Here is a 16,711-nt window from a genome sequence, read left to right on the forward strand (position 1 = left end):
GCTGGACCGCCCCCCTTGACAAGAGACCAGGGTTTCTCTTTTGCCACTTGACTTTTTGACTCCTAAACTTTGGTGGTCATAATACACTTTTCTATGGCATGAAAACGGTTGCCTTAACCAAAGCCAGCATTTTAAGGCAATTAGATTGACGTTGGTAATTCAAGACGGGCAAGTTTGTATTCCGCTTATGAATATATATATATATATATATATATATATATATATATATATATATATATATATATATTAAATAAATAAATAAAAATCTTAAAAGCTCGGAAAAGCCTAAAACGAATTTTGAATGTTGCACCGATATCTAGCCAAAAGTATGGAAGATTTCTAATGCCTTGGACAGCATGGGCGTTTTGTATTTTTGAAATTTTTGATTTTTGAAATGGGCCTACCAAATAATAACATTCGATGAGGATTTATTACAACGGTTTTTGGAGGTTTTTTTAGACATTTTTTATTATAGAAATAAGCAAAATAAGCTCTTTTTAGTAGAGATGCCAATGCATTCCCATACGCACCCTTAATGTCCAACTGATTGCAATTGAGACCTCATTGGTAATGCTAGAAATGCTAACGTCTCTGCATCAATGTGGACGGTAGCATATGAGTACGTTTCAGGTCATCCGCAGAGTAGAGGATTGCAAGCACCAAAGTCGTCCTTCATGAGCACCTTTCACATGCTGCCATGTGCCAACTGGACATGTAGGATATTGAACCTGTGTATCTGTTAGGACCCACCGTAACAGATTATTTACACCAGAAATGAGATTTTCCACTGTCAAGAAGGTCAAAATATAACAAAATATAGACGATGGAAAAAAAAAAAAAAAAAAAGCTTCCTTGCTTGCGAAAGCAAATTGTTTTAGCCAAATGATCTGCATAGTTGGTACACCTGACACATTTGGCTATGGTCAACACTACTTAATCGCTCCACATGCACGTGAGCACGCACCAAAAAAAAACACTCAATAACTGCTCGACTTTGGAGTCAAACTCAGTTCCACAGTAGTCCAACAAAAGAATAGTCGTGAAGCCTAAAAGACCTACTAATTGATCTGTTAATGTATACACAAGCTATTCTAGCAAGGAAAATAACTACAAATTAAAGGCCTCAAAAATCTAGTCACATGGCAGTTTAGAAACCCAATGTGCAGTATTTTTAATCTAAAAACTCGGTACTCAACTGAGATTATAGTGGTGTGTGTGGTAGACTCACACGAGTTTCAACACAAGTCATGGGTTTGTGTACCCATTGTGCTGTGTGTGGGTGTGTTTAAGATATCATAAATAAATAAATAAATAAATAATAAACTGAGATTATGGTCAAGTTCAGATCCTCAAGTCCAAGAACAGGCCAAGTTGTAGAACAAGAGAGGACATATCATGCTTCATATGAGTTACGGTAAATATGCTTTATGAAGTTAGATGAGCAACCAAAACTAACACAAGAAATCAAAATATCAAAAGTTCAAGACAATTCAAAAGCTCAAAAGTACTGTACATGAAATATTGGAACAAGTGAGCAATTTTTTTAGTATTTACAACATTTAGATCCAAAGCAACCTTCAGTCTTCACTGGACTAGCTTCGTGCCAAAGATCCTGTAGCGCCTAGTTTCCCAAGGATTGCTCTTTACCAAGTAATAAGACTTGATGCAGCACTGCACCCATGGAGGATTCCTAGAAACATTGTCACTATCCTCACTGCTACCACTTTCAGTTAAACCAAGCAGTTTGTTCATCTTGCGTGTCAATGTATCAGGCGGTGGATAACCCTCGAAGAACTTCACCTACCATTGATAGAGATCAATTATAAATAAATTAAATCATAAACTCCAGCAGTAGCAGTTAGGATATGATGAATATTTTCCTTCTGAAGACGTTACATGTCAGCCAAGGGACGATTGCTCATCTGATATGAATCAATCCAAGAGTACCAAATCCAATCAAACCAATTTGGCACCTGACTGAATAATGATTAAAAGTTCAAGATCATAACAGCTTTAAAAGTTCAACCACCAACAAAAGAAGAAGAAGTTATGTTTCTTGGACACAAGACACTATTACAAGTGCACCTGGGATATTACATAAACCAATGCATTATCGAAGAGTGAAATTGTGGGAGTTTCCTCATTAACTTTATCATCACACACGCACGCGCGCGTGCGCACGTAGGGAAATGATTTAATGCAAACATTCTGAAATTATGGTGAAAATGTTCTCATTGAATCATTTATGGGTCCACCATGATGTGTTGATGACACCCACTCTGAACATTAGAAGCGATGCCCCCTTTTGCGCATGAGCCCAAATATCACGCCAATCTATGACTTAGGTGGGCCACACGACAAGGAAACAATTGAGGCGGGTTTGCCCACCCATGCTTTTGTGGAGAGCCTATCATGTTGTGTCTATGCCATCCAACCCATTCACTTGAAGCATCTACCCCAGATGAAGGGATTGTGCGGGCACCAGGCTGTTTTGATGTTCAGATGGGTCCAACTAGAGATCAATGGTGGGTGTCACCCCTGAACTGTTTCCGATTATACAGCCCACCTAACTTTTGGATTGGACTGATTTTTAGACCCCTGGGCAAATGAGCCAAGGCACATCTAAAGGACGGGTAGAATGTCATCATCATCACGGTGGGCCTTGCACAACATTTCACAATAATTTCGATGAAACGTTTACAATGAATCATTTCCCACGTGTGTGTGTGTGTGTACCCCTCTCTCTATATATGTATGTGTGTGTGTGTACGCACACTCAGACATTGTATGTATATGTGTGTGTGTGTGTGCGCATGTGCGTGGAATATTATTTTTATATACATGGTTTTGCTAACTCTGCATCCCCAAAGCTTTTTATTGACATGGGGAAAGCCCAATCATCAAGTGTTACTTTGGAATCATAAGTATATATACGTGTGTGTGCGCGCGTGCATGTGTACTTGTGGTCTCATGCGAACCAGACCGTAAAGGTCCTTGCATGAGAGGAAAGGTGTGGTTGGCTCAGGTGGGCTCCACCATGATGTGTTTCTGAAACCATCACATGCATCAGTCCACGTTAGGCCCCAATACCAAAAAATCATATCCATGATTCAATTGGGTCAAACCACTCCAAACAGTTGGTAGGGGAGCACCCACCCTTGATTTTTTACGGGTCCCACCGTGATGCATATGTATAATCCACTACAACTATTAGTTGTGCCAAACATTTTTAGGCCTAAGTCCCAAAAATCATTCTGACTCTTGATTTAGGTGAGCAACACCAAAGGAAAGCTGAGAGAAAGACGTCCACGTTGATTTTTAACAGAGCCCACAATGATGATTATGTGAAATCCACTCGAACCATTAGATGCAAAACAACAATTTAGTGCTGGGGCCCAAAATTCAGGCCCCTCTGTGATTTAGGTGGGCCACACCAAAAGAAATAGTTTGAAGGGTGGATGTGGCTTTGTACACTTTGCAATCGTGTGGTCCACCTGAATCAGGGATGGGGCTGAACCTTGTGCCTAAAATTGGGTCACACATTTGATGGTCTAAAGTGGATTATGGAGACATCACGATAGGGTGCATAGTGGAAACCCACCATTTTGCTTGCATGTTAGCCAATTTACAATCTAGGTCACAAGAAACCACAACCAAGGGAAACAATTTGGAGGCCCGTACTCAATATGTAGGAGCCCGCCCCACAGAAGTATTGGAAATGATACCTTGGGATAGTATGTAATGCGAAGCAAATTGCATCTACTTATTGTGGTTTATCTTGTCTTTAGAACAAGCTATTTTCCTTGGTTAACAATAATTGTGGTTTTGCCGATATCTATGGGTTGTCAATTTTCTTTATCCCTCGTAGAGGAAATAGATGGTTTGGTGGTATAATATTCGTATCTACTTATTAGAATTCCTAACGACCTATGCATCTTGTTATCATTTCCAATTGGTTCTACATGCATTCATGCATACATACAAACAAACATACATACATATGCACGAGTTATTTTCCTTGGTTAACAATAATTTTTGTTTTGCAAATATCTGTGAATTCATCAATTTTCTTTATCCCTCTTTAGAGGAAATGAGGTGGTTCGGTGGTATACTATTAAGATCTACTTATTAGAACTCCTAACAACCTATGCATTCTATTATCATTTCCAATTGGTCTCATAGAGGAAATAAGGTGGTTCGGTGGTATAATATTTGTATTTGCTTATTAGAACTCCTAATGACCTATGCATTCTGTAATAACTTCCAATTGGTTCATACATGCATACATACATACGTACCTACATACCCACGTGCCTATCTACCTACCTACATACATAAGTACATGGTAGGTCTCAAGTCAAACAGGTTGAACTACAAAGCACAGTCCAATCAGCGGATAACATCCAACTGGTTGGACCACAAAGTACAGTCTAATCAGCGGATAACATCCAACCTATTAAGTGCATGTGACATCCAACCCTTTCAATAGGTTGGGTGCACCAATGAGGCTCATCTAATGCAAAAATCATCCTTATCTACATATCGGGTGGGGCCACACCATATAAAAATAATAATTTGGGCATCAATAAATAGCAAAAAAGAAGTGTGGTACTCGATGAGTAGATATTTATGAAAGGTTAGAAGTTACTGGCTACTTGGACCATAAGTCCAACCAGCTGGACTCTCTCTCTCCCTCACACACGCACACACATGTGCACGCGCCACGCATATATGAAAAAAGGTTTTGTGAGTTTGAGACATGGAGGTCAAGCTTTGTGGGTCCCACCGTGATGTGTATCGGGCATCCACCCCATCAATTAGATGCACCCATCCATGGTGGGCCATGAGCCTAAAAATTAGGCAAATCCATGAGTTGGGTGGGCCACACCATAGACAACAGTTGAGAGTGGATGTCCACCCGTTGAAACCTTCTTGTTTGTTTATGGGGCCCACTAAGATGTGGTTCGAACATCTAACCCATCCATTGTGTGCGTCCCACTTGGATGAGGGATCACACCAAATTTCAAGCCATTCCAAAACTTAGGTGGGCCCCATGAAGTGCTTTTAGATGTTTTCGGCTTGCTTTTACATGGTTTTAGATTGTGTGGCCCACCTGAGTTTCGGATAGGGCTGATTTTTGTTACATCCCATGACCTAGAGGGGACCAACCAAATGCACAGTGGATGTCCAATACATATCATGGTGGGGCCCACAGAATCCTATGGACCACCCTATTGTAATGTGTGTTGGACATCCATGCCATCAATCACATGCACACTTCCATGGTGGGCCATAGAGCTAAATGTCAGGACAATCCAAGACTTGGGTGGACAACACCATAGAAAACAATTGAGTGGATACCCACCCATTGAAACCTTCCTGATTGTTTATAAGGCCCACTAAGATGAGGTTCGGACATTCAATTCATCTATTGTGTGTCTTACTTGGATGAGGGGACACCAAATTTCAGGCCATTCCAAAACTCAAGTGGGCCCCACCAAGTGCTTTTAGATGTTTTGGGCATGATTTCCCATGGTTTTAAATGATGTGACCCACCCGAGTTCCCAATACAACTAATTTTTGGCACATCCCATAACCTAGAGGGGACCTACCAAATGAACGGCGTGGATGTCCATCACACATCATGGTGGGACCCTACACACACACGCACACACATATAGCCAAATGCTCAGCTACGCACCAATTCTCACAAGTTCTCATGAGAATGTTTTGAGAACTCATGATACATGATGTGAGTCCAAAATCTGAACAATCCACGTGATGCAACACCCCATGAAACCCCTAGGTCCCAACGTTTACTTGGATCCAAAACTTTGGTGGGCCATGGAAAAAGAAAACAGTTTCCTCCCTTGATTTGCATCTCTCTTTGCTATGGCCCACCAGAGTTTTAGATCAAGGTGAAAATTGGTCCCTGGGGTTTTCATGGGATGACGCATCACATGGATCGTTCGGATTAGAGGGCCATGACACGTGTGCAAAGGTGCGCAAGTGAGCATGCCTCTCTCTCTCTCTCTCTCTCTCTCTCTCTCTCTCTCTCTCTCTCTCTCTCTACAGACACACAATGTTTCAAATATCAACGATATTGGCCAATATATCTTGTATCCCACCTTTGCGATACGAAATGCCGATAAATCCCACATGTTCGATCCGGTGAGCATTTACATTTTTTTATCCCTTTTTTTGTTGTTGAAATTATGTTAAATCAATGTCAAATGGTTATAAATCCATTGGTTCTTCATGTTTTGCATGAAAAATCATGCTTGATTTCAATATCCATTGGTTCTTCATGTTCTGAATGTTTTTTTTTTATATAAAAAAAAAAAAAAAAATTCCTTCAACTAGCTGTCAATTGAGACTAATTTTGAATTATTTAGGAGTATTTGATGAAATGATCATGTCTAATTTCAAATTTTGAGAGTAGGTGGTCCGATTTGGAGAAAATTGGGAAATTTTCAAAATTTCCTCAATTTCTCCTAAATTGCTTGTAATGTTGCACTCCACACATAAAATCAAGCATGTATGAGGGCTGATATGCTGATTTGTTAAGGGCTTGTCATTTTTCAAAAAATAAAAATCATGTTTAAATTAAAAATTATTAAAATAATTTATTTCTTTTTATAGAAATTTCCCTTCAACCAGCTGTCAATTGAGACTAATTTCTAAGTATTTATGAGTGTTTGATGTAATGATCATTGCACACACTCTAAATGTTAAGCATTCAATTTGAATATAGTTGCATTAGTTTAGTCAGACAACGCTTAGCTTAGTACCCTATATAAAGGAAACCTATTATGTGCACTTCTTTTTTGAGATGTTATGATGTAAATGTGCATTAAGTTTTCTTCTTCTTCTTTATTTATTTATTTATTTATTTATTTTATAACAATCCCTATAGTTTCATTGAAAAATTCAACTATCTTTTCAATGTTTCCCCATGTTTCCAAAAAAGTGCGATAAATTACCCGATACAAATGATATATCCCGTGCGATAACCGATACGCATTTGTATCCCAAGGATGCAATACGTAACACGATACCGATATTTCAAACACAATATATATATATATATATTAGTTCAAGATGATGAATGGACATATTTCGTTTATTCTCTCAATCTTAACTATCCATTTTCCATGTTTTTAATTAGATGCTTAGGATCATCTGATTGGCATGATTTTTGCACCATGGCTTTTCTTTAGTTGTATGAAAGAATGGATGGTTCAAATTGACGATGGATGTCCCATATATCATTCAAAAGGTTTGAAGATGTTGCTAAATGTTAGCAAAGCCCATACGTACATATGTGTGTGTATGCATGTATGTATATGTATATGGAGAAATTCTCCTAGGAAAAGTTGTGCTAATAGCTTCCATAAAACCAGCCCATTATGAATGGGGTGGCCCCTACCATGATTTTCATGCAGCATCCACTCCAACTGCCAATTGTGTAGCACCATGTTAGGCCTAAGGCTAAAAAATCAGGCCCGACCTTGATTCAAGTGAGCCACACAAAAAGGAAACAGTTGGGAGGGGGACGCTTGCCCTTAGTTTATATGGACGGGGTGGAGCTACATGCAATCCAAGCTTTATAGACCATCATTTAGCTTGGATGAAGGGCATGGCAAAAAATAAGCTGTTTTTCAACACAGGTGGGCCCTGGTCAAAATCAAGGGTCGGTGTCCCCTCTTATCCTGTCCCCTTTGATGTGGCCCACTTAAGTTTTGGATCGAACTGATTTATGGGCCCTGGTTTCATAAGGCAATGCATTTGACGGACATGTTCGATGTCCTGCACACATCAAAGGGGAAAAGTTCTCATCAGAAGCTACTTGTGCATCAGTTTCTATGGAAATGTTTGTGTATAAAGATCGATATATAGTATATGTATATATACTATATATGCTAAATATACATACATATTATACACATAGGGAAAAGGTACTATGCGCTCGACCTCACAAGACTGTCCCATGAGGTCAAGTTGTGTGGGCCCCACCATGATGCGTTTCGAACATCTACCCCATCAGTCAGATGCACCATTCCATCGTGGGCCTAGGTCTCAAAAATCAAGTCAATCCGTGACTTGTGTGGGCCACACCACATACAGAAGTGGGGAGGGGCCGTGCACCATTAAAACATTCATAACCATTTTTTGGGCCCACCGAGATGTGGTTTGCAAATCCAGCCCATCCATTATGTGTGTCCCACTTGGATGAGGTTTTAGACCAAGTTTCAGCAACATTCAAAACTCAGGTGGGCCCCACCAAGTGCTTTTATATGTTTTTGGCATGTCTTCACATGATTTTAGATGGTATGGCCCACCTGAGTTCCGTATACGGCTGATTTTTGGGATATCCCATAATTTAGAGGGGATCCATCAAATGCACGGTGTTGATGGTCGACACGCATCACAGTGGGGCCCACACAGCTCGACCTCATGGGAGCTTATCATGAGGTCGAGCGCATAGTACCTTTTCCCATATATATATATATATATATATATATATATATATATATATATATATATATATATATATATATATATATATTGTACATGTGCGGCCCACTAGATGAGGTGACATCAACCTTTTGACTTGGCAAGCATTTTGCATATATAGTATATGTATATATACTATATATGCTAAATATACATATACTATATATATATATATATATATATATATATATTTATGCGTGTACATGCCATGTGGTTTTTTTTTTTTTTTTTTAAGGGGAGAAGTGGGCTCCCACATACATTGTGTGGAGCCCACTTCAAAATGTTACCACCACAATTACGGTGAAACATTTGCATTGAATCATTTCTCATATAAAGTTAATGAAGAAACTCCCAGAATTTGAGTCTCTGATAATTGGATTTTATAGCATCAGTTCCTAGGGAAAAATTTGTGTAAGGATAGACATAAAGTATACATACTATACATGTGCTCGTGCGAGTGTGTCTCATATGCATCATGTGGAGCCCACTTCAAAATGTTACCACCACAACTACGCTGAAACATTTGCATTGTCTCTCGTATAAAGTTAATGAAGAAACTCCCAGAATTTGACTTGATAATTGGATGATTTTATAGCATTTTACAGGGAATTGTTTTTATAAGGTCAACCTTACTGTAGCTTACAGTACAAACAAGCTTTGTGACAAGCTTTGTGTGCCCCACTATGATGTGTGATGGACATCTGAATTGCGCAACTAGTGAGTCCCCACCAGTTGAGGGGATGTCGCAAAATTCAGACGTATTTGGGATTCAAGTGCACCACACCATCTAGAACAATGCAAAATCATGCCTAAAACTTCTAAAATCACTTTTGTAGGGCTGACCTAAGTTTTAGAATGGACTGAAATTTGGTGTGACCCCTCGTCTAGGTGGGACACACATAATGGACAAGTAGGATGTCTGAACTACATCTTGATGGGCCCCACATAATCAGGAATGTTTTAATGGGTGAGCATCCACTCTCAATTGTTTCCTTCCATTTTGTCTACCGACCTAATGGAGAAGGGCGAATCTGATGGGTGGGGTGGATGTCTGATCCATCATGGTGGGGCCAACAGAGCCCGACCTTTACCATAAGCTACCGAAAGTCCACCTTGTAGGAACATTTTCATGTGTGCACGGACCCCAATTAGTTCTGATAAGGCTTATATGATGATAGGTGTGCGTGTGTGCGTGCACATGCATGCACAAACCCCCACCCGCTCACCAACATGTGTGGGTGAGAAAGAGAAATACACTAACTAGGAGTAAGTTGGTTCAAATTGAAGGCTATAAAAAGGGTAAAGAAAACACCCAAAAGGACAGGTGAAGGTAATGAAAAGATTTGAGAACCTATGGTTCAGCTAAGGATATAGTCCTTGAAAGAGAGGAATGGCAGAATAAGATTCATGCAAACAACCCCAATTAGTAGGGATAATGCTTAAATGATGACGGTACATACATATGTACATGCATGCATGCATATGTACATACATACATATTACAAATGCTCATGCCCAACCATTTGGATGGCTAATTTACTATTCAACCAGCTAACAATTTCCATCCTGTCATATATGTGGGTGTGACATCCAAACAATCCAAAAGGGTGGTCCCACCATGAGGATGACCGTTTGAAGAAATCAGCTTGATCAACCCATTTGTTGGGCCAAAACTGTAGTTTTTTATTTTATCAATGGCTGTGCATTGTTTCTATGGTTTGGCCCCACTTAATGAGTGGACAGGGCTGATCTTTTACTACATGATCCAGATGACAAAGCCAACCTACTAGACGGGATAGATGTCGCACACACATGACCGGTTGGAACTTATCGGCTGGTTGGAGAGTAACTTATCATCCAACTAGTTGGACATGGAGCAACTATGCATATGCATGTGGATACGTCTGTATGTCAATGTGTATGCTTGTATGAATGGACATGCGTACTCAAACACATAATATCATACCCCGTCTTCAGCAAACACATAAGCATGGATTCTTGCAGTTGGATCCTCTAGCGTCAATCTGATCCTATAAACACGTGTCCCTTCTGGAGAACGGAAGTCCTCAGCTCGCCAGGGTAATAATGCTACTACACGAACAACGCACTTGAATTTTTGTGTTACCTGCAACATTTTTTAACAGAGACGAGTACCTTAGATACTAATAAAACAAAGGCGAAAGATGATTGTTAATTTCTCGCCTCATCAGAAAAAAAGGAAAGAGACGACATAACTATTGCACTCCAACTCAATTGAAATGGAAATCTGCTGCTTTAAATGATTGAGAAAGATGTGTCTGTATATATTTCTTCCCAAGTTTGCTGGCAAGGCTCGCACAATATTCTCGCCCCTTTGCCCCAACAGGCGATAATCTAGACTATTAATCTAGAAGCTCCCACTTAGATATGGAAAACAATCTTGACTATTAATCTAGAAGCCCCCACTTAGATATGGAAAACAATCTTGACTATTAATCTAGAAGCCCCCACTTAGATATGGAAAACAATCTTACTCAATTAGAGATTTTATAATCCAGGCAAGTGAAGATCTGTTAAGAATTTTTCCATGTTGATCATATAGTATAGAAGCTCATAGATGAATAGTCTAGATCATCACGTGGGGCCTTCCTAGCAAATATCATTTCCTCTTTGATGCATGGAAACCTTTTTTGTCTCATGTATGATGTGTGTCCATATATAATTATGGAGGAGATCCAATTAATTGGAGGACAGAAATTTCATTTTCCATAGTTCATGCAACTGATATGACATTTTTTTACAATGATCAGAACCATCCACTCATCGCACATGGGCACTCACATGCAAGCACATCACGCGCACAAAAAATGGGATGCATAGAAAATCAATCAATTGCATCTAGGAATTTTAGTGGGCCACACCATCTGGAGTGTAAAAACATGCATAAACCTATAAAATCATATGGTGGGGCCCAACAAGTCATGGAATGGCACAATTTTTAGTCTGTTCGCTAATCTAGGTGAGATGCACATGGTGAATGAGTTGCAAAAGGCATTTAAAATCATCGTGGGCCCCATCGTTAAACCAATAGTGGGTGCCCCCTTTGCATTATTTCCTGTGGTTGGGCTCACTTGAGTCATGGATTAGGCTGAATTTTGGAGCCTGGCCTAAAAACACAAGACACACCTGATGGATGCCTTGGATTTCTATAACACATCTGATGAGGACATCACTTCACGTACACCTTTGCATATGTATCAGATGAGGAGGCGGGCCGCACCAATTTCCCTGTGGCTAGGCGAATACCCGTGATCGTACTGAAGACCTCATGTGCATGTGCGAGCATCTGGAAGACCACACACTGGGAAGATGCACATGGGCTGCTTTATAGAGTGATCCAGACCGTTGGATTAGAGTGATGTGACGATCGGGCCATTCATTGCGGATCATCCACACTCGTTTTTTCTTAGACTTTATCAACATATCAGATTTAGTTTTGTTTATGTTATGTTTACACATCAGTATGAGTGTTTTTAGTTGATTTTATTTAGACTAGGGCTATTTTCGTTAAAGTTCACAAGATAGGGTAGTTATTGTAATTATTAAAACTTCTTAGAGCTATAAAAGTGGGTGGGTGTGTGACTCTCTTCCTCATTGGATTTTACGAAAAAAAAAAAAAAAAACAACAACAAAGAAGCTGATGGGGACATCACACGCACACGCACGCCCCCTACACATGTACGTGTTTCGACATGAAACAAATGCATTCGATTTGGGGGAATTCATTCAATGATAAAAAGAAAGAATGAGAGAACAATGATCACGAAGTATTCTATTTATTCTGAGTTCATTTACATCCTCACGTTTCCCTTGATTCTGAAAACAGAGTACAATAAATCAACACAATGAATGAAAGAGAAGGTAATTTAATGGCAATTTTAGCAGCATTTCGACGCTTTTGATGTTCATTGCAAAGGTAAATGGGTTGTGCTCTTGGAGCTCTCTATCTCTCTATGCTTCACATCTCTCTTACTTTCCCTTTATCAATCCGACAACTGGCGCACTTGATCAAAGAAGGGGCACTTTAGGCAAGAATACTGGTGCACAATCTAGGAGTTGGAAACTTCACGAACTTGGGTTGTGCAGGTGCACAATTGAGGAAACGCCGAGGACTTCTCAAATTTGGGTTGTGCCATAATTCCGTTGTGCCACTTTTCTTGTTGTGCCATAATTCCGTTGTGTGGATCTTCCATCATGCTCCACTTTCCTCTCTCCTCTGGGAGGTCCTTCAGACTCTCCAACTTTTGTCTGTCCAAATGAAGATGGGAGAGGGGTATTTATAGATCTCCCACACATGTGGGGGCTATTTCTGCACAACCAGGAGCACACAGTACTTCTCCAGTCAAGGTGGCGCACGACCCTTCTTCAACGGGAGGGCGCACAACCCTTCTTCAACAGGGTAGCGCACGACTCATCTTCAGATGGAGGGCGCACAACCCATCTCCTATCTGGAAGGCACACAACAGGGTCTAGCCTGGAGCGCACAACAGAGCTCTCTTCAGGGGGTGGTGCACAACAAAAGCTATTTCAGGGGTAGCGCATAACAAAGTGCATTGCACTAGGCGCACAACAGGGCTTCCTCCTTAAATAGTGGCGCAGAAGCCTTATCTTTAGACAAGGGAGCACACAAAGTGGCACAGAAGCTTGGTCTTCAGACAAGGGAGCACACAAAGTGGCGTAGAAGCCTTCCCTCAGGAAAAGAGCCCATGTAAAATGGCGCACAAAGCGTTCCCTCACGACAAGAGCCTATGTAAAGTGGCGCACAAAGCCTTCCCTCAGGACAAGAGCCCATGTAAAATGGCGCACAAAGCCTTCCCTCAGGACAAGAGCCCATGTAAAATGGCGCACAACACCTTCTCCTTCAAAAGTGGCGCCAAAACTTCTCCTTAAGACAGAGAACGCACAAAGCTCCTTCAAAAGTGGCGCCCAAGCCTGGAGCGCACAACCATTTCTTCAAAAGATGGCGCACAATCTTCGAGCGCACAACATCTTCAGAAGATGGCGCACAAGCTTGGGTGCTCTTGGTGCCCAATCAGCTTTCCCAACTTCTGTCCCCCCTCAAATGAGGAGAGGGGAGAGGTATTTATAGACCTCCCACACATGTGGGAGGCATCTGCGCACAACCACTCGTCAAACAAGGGAAGCATGGAGCGCACAACCACTCATCAGATAGCAACCAGCACACAAACATTCCTCCCTTAAGACAGCAACCAGCGCACAACCATTCCACCCTTAAGACAGCAACCAACACACAACCTTCCTTCTCCATTCAGACAACAACCAGCGCACAAACTTCCTTACAAAGTGGTGCACAACCCTTCTCTTCAGACAAGTGCGCACAAGGCTCCTCACAAAGTGGGGCCGCACAACACTCTCTCCTACAAAAGTGGAGACGCACAATACTCCTTAAATAGTGGCGCACAACCACTCTTCCATCAAAAGTGGTGCACATCCACTTCTCCATTCAAAATATGGAGCGCACAACCTCTTCTAACATGGAGCGTACAATCTATCTTAAGACAGAGTAGCGCACAACCTCCTTTTAACATGGAGCGGCGCTTCACAAGGCTTCTACAAGGAGTGTCGCATAACAGAGCCTCCATAAGGAATGGCGCACAACAAGGCTTCTATACTGCTATGGGCGCACAACGCTGGCAAGGATCTGCACAATGGAATTCCCCTGCTAATGCAGTGGACATGTAATGAGATTTCTAGAGAAAGAAAGATAGAATATTTTTTGTGCCTCAACAGTACGCAAGGAGGGCTCCACCATCGATCTGGATCGATGACGACGTCCAAGGGGGACACCCTAGTTAGGGGACTGTGTTTTAGTTCCTTGGAGTGGACCCGATCATCATGTGAATCCCACCATAGGATCTCATGATCATGGCCTACTATTCGAGATAATCTAGTACTTTGGGTTTTGCTTATTATTGTTATTAGGAATATCATGAACAGTTTAGATTGCTTTGATTAGTTATTATTTTTTATTACTTCGTCTCCAAGTAATAGGGTGCACACATGACGCGAGTTTTGGGGTATAGAATTTTTATAAATAGGCACCCCTTGTAGTCTTTTTTCTCATTGATGATTAAATAAAATTTTTGCGTTTTCCAGCTCGTCTCCGAGTTGTGAAAATCCAATTGGGTGCAAAACTCTCTCTTCTTCGAAGGGCTTACTACCGTGGTGCGAAGCCACACCCATCCTGATTCGCTCCCACCTTCTACCATCCATATTCCTCCTCCTACAGTCATTCCACATGTAAATCCATCGTTATTTTGTAGTCGTTCCTTCTCTACAGCAGATTTCTAGAATCTAGCTCTGCAAGAGGACTGAAACTTCGTCGGAGCATCACGCATGGACTGTATGTCAGATCGGACAGAAACTTGGGGAGTTTGTAGTCCAACCCTAGCCGACCAGCCCCAAGGATGGGGTTTTGGGTTCGTGGGCCCCACGCACGTGCGGACTGCCCTCAACACACGTGCATCAAGCGTGGCCTGCGGTCCACACGCGCGGGCGGTCTTCAGGTTCACTCTCTTCTCTTTCACTCCTCTCTTACCTGATTTCCCTAACCCTAGATTGTCTTAAACTCTCAATTTTTTTGCCCTTTTTCCAACCCTAGGGTTTCCCGAATTGAAACTTGTGAATCCCTTGGATTAGGGAAATTATTCCTGTGCATGTGTGGTTGAATCTACTCTCCTTTGAGTATTGTTTGGTCTATAATTTTAATTGATCCAGCCCTAGCAATTGTAGGCTTGGACCTGCATAGATTCCCCTTGATTGAGTGCTTGACATTATGTGGGATGTGGAATTTTGTGTGATTGTTTTGAACTAGTATGATCTAAAGCTTGAAATCTCGTATATCATGTTTAAAATTTCATGCCCTGCATCAAATTTGGTATTAGAGCTTAGGGTTCTTATAGGGGAATGCATTGCATATTTAGGGTTTAGTCTACTCGCGTTTATTTTGCATTAAATTTCATCATATAGGGCTGTTTAGGACCCATCATTCACAACATAGACTGCTGAATTTTCTATTGTCAGAAATTCCCCAATTTTCATTGCTGAATTTTCTGTTAACAAACTGTTTGAACAGTTATGTTGCTGGAATTTTAGGAGCGTTGCATAGTTTCCCTCATATAGAATCTTATAGGATCATTTAGTCTCATTTAGACGCATATAGTTGTGTAGAGGGTTTTGAGTTGAGTTAGTAGTTGTATGCCCACACGTACGGGTCCTGGTTTTGGCTTGCACCCTACATTAAACATGGAGCAATTGCAAGAGTCAATGAATAAACTGACCCAGCAATTTAATTTGTTGGGTAAGCGTCTGGAACAATGTATTGACCAACGCTTGGATCAGCTTACTGTGCGTGTTACCCAATTTGAGACCTCAACCTGGGCAAACCCTACCATTGGGGAAGATGCCCAGTCTCAGGCAGGTGGTCAGGAGGATAGGTCATGAAATAGAGGTGGTCAAGGAACTGGTCATGGGCACGTACCCGTGCACCCAAACCGCGAGGGAAATCATGATCATTATGACCCAGATGCGCAACTCCTCAAGGGAGTTAGAGTAGAAGCCCCTACGTTTGATGGCCACTTGGACACTAAAGCTTTTCTATATTGGTTGGCGAATATGGACCACTATTTTGAGTGGTATGACATGTCGGATGCTCGTCAAGTCCAATTCGCCAAGATGAAGCTTACGAGCCAAGCAAAGAGGTTTTGGGCTATTGTAGAGCGAAAGAAATAAAGGGCGAGGGAGCTCCCAATAGTCCATTGGGGAGAAATGAAAGAAACTCTTAAGGAAAAATACCTCCCTTTTTCTTACCACTTAAGGTTGGTTGAGGAATGGCAGTCTCTTCGACAGGGTTCCATGAGTGTTGCTGAATACATTGAGAAGTTTGAAGAGTACTTGACTTGTTGTGAAGTTGATAAGGATCTCGTACTCACCCTTACATGATTTAAGACGGGCCTCCATTCTGACATTAAGAGAGAATTGCTCGCCAAGGACATAGACACTCTTGAACAAATGTATCTAGTAGTGTTGGAGGTCAAGCAATACCTCAAAGCATCTATGGGAAGGTGATTTGAGTCTCGTGATTCTGGCGCTAAGGCCAACCCTTCTGGGGATAAACCTGGCACTGGATATTAGT

General features: G+C 41.2%; 1 protein-coding gene across 5 annotated transcripts in view; it reads right to left on the reverse strand.

The window, feature by feature from the left end:
- Positions 1 to 1,329: 1,329 nt before the first annotated feature.
- The window catches only part of LOC131239944 (protection of telomeres protein 1a-like), a 136,579-nt gene continuing 121,197 nt past the window's right edge, over positions 1,330 to 16,711 (reverse strand). For all 5 annotated transcript variants that reach the window (XM_058237891.1, XM_058237890.1, XM_058237893.1 and 2 more), the window contains 2 exons: positions 10,484 to 10,642; positions 1,330 to 1,800 (listed from right to left, as the gene is read on the reverse strand). In XM_058237891.1, the coding sequence (XP_058093874.1) occupies positions 1,585 to 1,800; positions 10,484 to 10,642 (375 nt within the window). In that variant the 3' untranslated portion in view covers positions 1,330 to 1,584. The remainder of the gene's footprint in view (positions 1,801 to 10,483; positions 10,643 to 16,711) is intronic.

The sequence above is a fragment of the Magnolia sinica genome, chromosome 3, assembly GCF_029962835.1.
Source record: "Magnolia sinica isolate HGM2019 chromosome 3, MsV1, whole genome shotgun sequence".
In the NCBI taxonomy this organism is placed as follows: Eukaryota; Viridiplantae; Streptophyta; class Magnoliopsida; order Magnoliales; family Magnoliaceae; genus Magnolia; species Magnolia sinica.